Genomic DNA, 4,372 nt, shown 5'->3' on the forward strand with positions numbered 1-4,372 from the left:
ATTTGCATGAGTTATGTTACGAGTCTCATTACCATCCCCCCTAGACTGTCGGGCCAAAAGGGATTCGTAACAGACATGTTCACATTAGACATGTTCACATTAGACATGCTCACATTAGACATGCTCACATTAGACATGCTCACATTAGACATGTTCAGACATGTTTATATTAGACATGCTCATATTAGACATGTTTATATTAGACATGCTCATATTAGACATGTTTATATTAGACATGCTCATATTCGACATGTTTATACTCACATTAGACATGTTCATGCATATTTCGTATTAGACATATTCGCCCTTATTTCATGAACATGTTCATACATGTTCATATTAGACATGTTCATATTAGACATGTTCATACATGTTCATATTAGACATGTTCATACATGTTCATATTAGACATGTTCATACATGTTCATATTAGACATGTTCATACATGCTCATATTAGACATGTTCATATTAGACATGTTCATACATGTTCATATTAGACATGTTCATACATGTTCATATTAGACATGTTTATACATGTTCACATTAGACATGTTCATATTAGACGTATTCATTAGACATATTCATTAGACATGTTTATATTAGACATGTTTATAATGAACATGTCATATTAGACGTTTATATTAGGATATGTTCATATGTTCATATATTAGACATGTTCATACATGTTCATATTAGACATGTTTATATTAGACATGCTCATATTAGACATGTTTATATTAGACATGCTCATATTAGACATGTTCATATTAGACATGTTTATATTAGACATGTTCATATTAGACATGTTTATATTAGACATGTTATATTAGACATGTTCATATTAGACATGTTCATATTAGACATGTTATATTAGACATGTTTATATTAGACATGTTATATTAGACATGCTCATATTAGACATGTTTATATTAGACATGCTCATATTAGACATGTTCACATTATTTATAACAGACATCATGGAATCATTTGTTTTATTCATGTCGATATGTTGATTGGTGCATAGAAACAATATAACACAAGGTTATTAGCTGTTTTTAGTTCAAACTAGAGAAACAATACCAAGCAGTCAGCCCTGCCTCTTTAGGCTGTACAGTGTTTGACATTTACTTTTTTTTTTCAAACATTGGAGTAAAACAAGCTTTCTGATGGGTATGACAGTTGAAGTAAGCTCATGAGGCATTTATACAGGACATTATATTCTTCTAGAATCAATGGGTATATATAGAAATCATTTATAAGTAAAAAATGGATGTAGCAACTAAGCATTCTAGTTTTAAATTAAGAAAAGCTGAGGTTTGTCAATCTGAACAAAGCATACTGCACACCCACATAGAACTGTGTACAGTATATGGTTAATCTGACAATTCATGCACACCAGTTTTAATCTCTTAACCACTTTCTTCATATATTGAGTCATTGAAAATCTAAATTACAAATGTGTATATAAAATCATTGAAGTCAAATTCTTGGGTTTACAGTAATCTAGTCTGTTTGGTTGATTCTTGTTTCCTCTGGATTCTTTTCCAAAATGATTTCCCTGTCAAAAACAGGTCAAGGTCAGTCATGGACAACAGTTTTTATGCACAATTTAACCCATTTGCTCACTGTAAGACAAACCTGAAGACCTGTGCCTGCTTCCGGAAATGTCTCAGTTTGTCAATTTCCTGAGCCAGTCTCCTCAAGTCATCTCCCTCGAGGGCCGGCAGGGTAGGTTCCTGTTGGAATCAGTTTACAATAGGTCCCTCAAACTTGAATATCTGTCTCTACTGTGTCCTCCATACCACTGACTGGTATGAGACAGGGAAAGCTGGTTCAGTGTTTGACTAATAGCACAAAGGCTATGCCGCTCAGGTGTGTATACATGCGAATGTGTGTTTGTGTGCGCGTGTGTGTCTACTCACGTCCCCATCACTAAGGCCCGATTCCAACAGCCCACTGAGCGCATCCACATTGTCATGACAAGCGGTGGTACCCGACCCCAGTTTGGTGAGCCAGTTTCTTCAGAAAGTCATTGGCTGAGCTGTCAGAAGTTTAATAGTGGGTCGTAGTAAGCATCATCGTGTAATAGATTAAATGTACAAATCAATCAATGTACAATCATACAGTCAGACCTGTCTGTGCAGTTGAATGAGACAGTGTGGATAGTAATGTGGTTCCCTGTGGTCCAGTCTCTCCGTCTTTCTGCACCAGGCTGCAGCTGGAATCTGGCTTCCCATCACTCAGCAGGTACAGAGCCCACACTGTCCCCAAACCCCACAGCCAGTCTGAGGAGCATACATACAGAGGTTATAACATGACATATATAAATATAATTGGTTAACATGACATATGCCATGTACCAAGAACAGCAGGTACAGGCCCACACTGTCCCCAAACCCACAGCCAGTCTGAGGCATACATACAAGAGGTTATAACATGACATATATAAATATAATTGGTTAACATGACATATGCCATGTTGCCAAGAACAGCAGTTACAGGCTCACACTATCCTCCTAACCCTCAGCCAGTCTGGGCAACATACATACGGAGGTTATAACATGACATAGCCAGTTACTACTTAAACCCGTCACCTGCAGGGCCTCCAGAGTGTTGGTTCCCCCATGGGTGTTGAGCTGATATGCCCACTGCACCGCGTCGCGGCATGCCTCCTCTGTAGGCTCCTGCAGTGCCGGACGCCACGCCTTCACCCCCTCGGAGAACGCCAGCAGAGAGAACCTGGGACACAGTCAGAGAGGGTGTCTGGGGTTAGATATGACAATAACCAATGGGTGTCTGTGGAGCAGGGGTGAGATGGTTATATGAACATAATGAACCTAAGTTACAGTGGTAACAATCACAGAACTAGAATAAGATTGTATTTATATTTCTACTGTCACCATTGCCTGTAATTTCCCTCTATGAAACAGACAGGTGGATAGAAAGAGAAACGTGAGCCTGTTTGTCTAGGCCAACACAGACTTCCCTTTTCATTCTTTTTCTGGGATAGTCAACAGTGGAAGTGTCCAGGGGTAAGGAAAGATTTTAGGTTTAGTTTACCTGACTGTGTTGTGATGCAGCTGTTCCCAGATGAGAGAGGCCAGCTTGGTCTTCAGCTCCCCCAGGCAGGGAGCCATGGAGCCGGACACATCAGCAGCACCCACCTCCCTCTCCAGCACCGCCCCAAACACACGCCTGCTACCTGGGGAAAAGTGAGCGGAAGGAGCCAGACACTGAGGTTCCTTCAACCTTCAATCGGGCATTCATAGATATTCCAGTATTTTGGTACCATATAATTAGAATGACTAGAACAGAGACAGACAAGATACAGAGACAGTGACAGAGACATAGAGCGAGGCATACCGGAGAGCAGCCATTGCAGCCTCTGCATGTAGCAGCGCAGCAGGAGTCTCTCAGTCTGAGTAAGGTACTGTTTTAACTCTCCCGGAGTCAGCTGCAGGTGCTTCACCATCCCCTGAAACAACCACAGACAAAGAGAGACATGAGGCTCAGACCAGCATGGGAGTGGATAGATAGCTGGTTGGATAAGCTGATATCTTTATTATTTATAATCAAATGTAATTATTGTTTTAGCCAGTTGGCCGCAATGGACATTTGTACTCGTACTTGAACTTAGTTGCTAGTATTTTAATTTGTATTCATGCCAAAAGATGTTATTGAAGCCATTCTCCTCTGACTCACATTGATGTGGACACTGGGGGAAAGATGGAGCAGTATTTGGCAGACCTCTCTTGAGGACCGAAGGGACCAGCTTCTTATGATGTGTACAGTCAGTTCAGACACCAGCTTATAGATGTCAGCCTCTTAATGCTGAACCTCTTCAGCCACTACAGGCCAGGGCCAAGAGACATATGAAAAAATGTATCTTGGCCCCCCCACACACATTTTTAGCACATTGCCTTATCAGGCGACTTATAATTAGAGCATTTAAATAAGACGGCTGAGGTTAGATGAATAGATCAATCTAGAAGAAAAAGAAGCACACCTATTAGGCAAGGTGCTGGCTAGCGGAGTGGAAAACTTGAAAATAAAGGAGGGCCACACATTATGTGCGGCTCTCCTTTATTTTCAAGATGAATGCATATCTGATACCGCACATGTTTGGTCGAGCAGATCTCTTCCTGCTTTGGCAGAGTCACTAAGGGGATGGACTTTCGGACACTTTTAGGTTTGGGGTAAGACTTGAACACCACACCTAGGTCAAGACAAGAGGGGAAATACAATCACAACCCAAAAAGTCAACACGCACGCACTCGCTCACACACACACACACACACACACACACACACACACACACACACACACACACACACACACACACACACACACACACACACACACACACACACA

General features: G+C 40.9%; 1 protein-coding gene and 1 long non-coding RNA gene across 2 annotated transcripts; both read right to left on the minus strand.

Moving 5' to 3' along the window:
* Nucleotides 1-976: 976 nt before the first annotated feature.
* Nucleotides 977-1,983, minus strand: LOC135529389 (uncharacterized). The gene is made up of 3 exons (XR_010453692.1): nucleotides 1,924-1,983; nucleotides 1,640-1,737; nucleotides 977-1,559 (listed from the first exon to the last, which is right to left on the minus strand). It is a non-coding gene; the product is annotated as an uncharacterized LOC135529389 (long non-coding RNA).
* Nucleotides 1,984-2,241: 258 nt separating this feature from the next.
* LOC135529391 (von Willebrand factor A domain-containing protein 3A-like) lies at nucleotides 2,242-3,473 on the minus strand. The gene is made up of 5 exons (XM_064958161.1): nucleotides 3,365-3,473; nucleotides 3,062-3,203; nucleotides 2,596-2,740; nucleotides 2,362-2,409; nucleotides 2,242-2,286 (listed from the first exon to the last, which is right to left on the minus strand). The coding sequence occupies exons 1-5, from the start codon at nucleotides 3,471-3,473 to the stop codon at nucleotides 2,242-2,244; spliced, it is 489 nt and encodes a 162-aa protein (XP_064814233.1).
* Between the last annotated feature and the right edge of the window lie 899 nt (nucleotides 3,474-4,372).

Source organism: Oncorhynchus masou, unplaced genomic scaffold (assembly GCF_036934945.1).
Source record: "Oncorhynchus masou masou isolate Uvic2021 unplaced genomic scaffold, UVic_Omas_1.1 unplaced_scaffold_11569, whole genome shotgun sequence".
Classification (NCBI taxonomy): domain Eukaryota; kingdom Metazoa; phylum Chordata; class Actinopteri; order Salmoniformes; family Salmonidae; genus Oncorhynchus; species Oncorhynchus masou.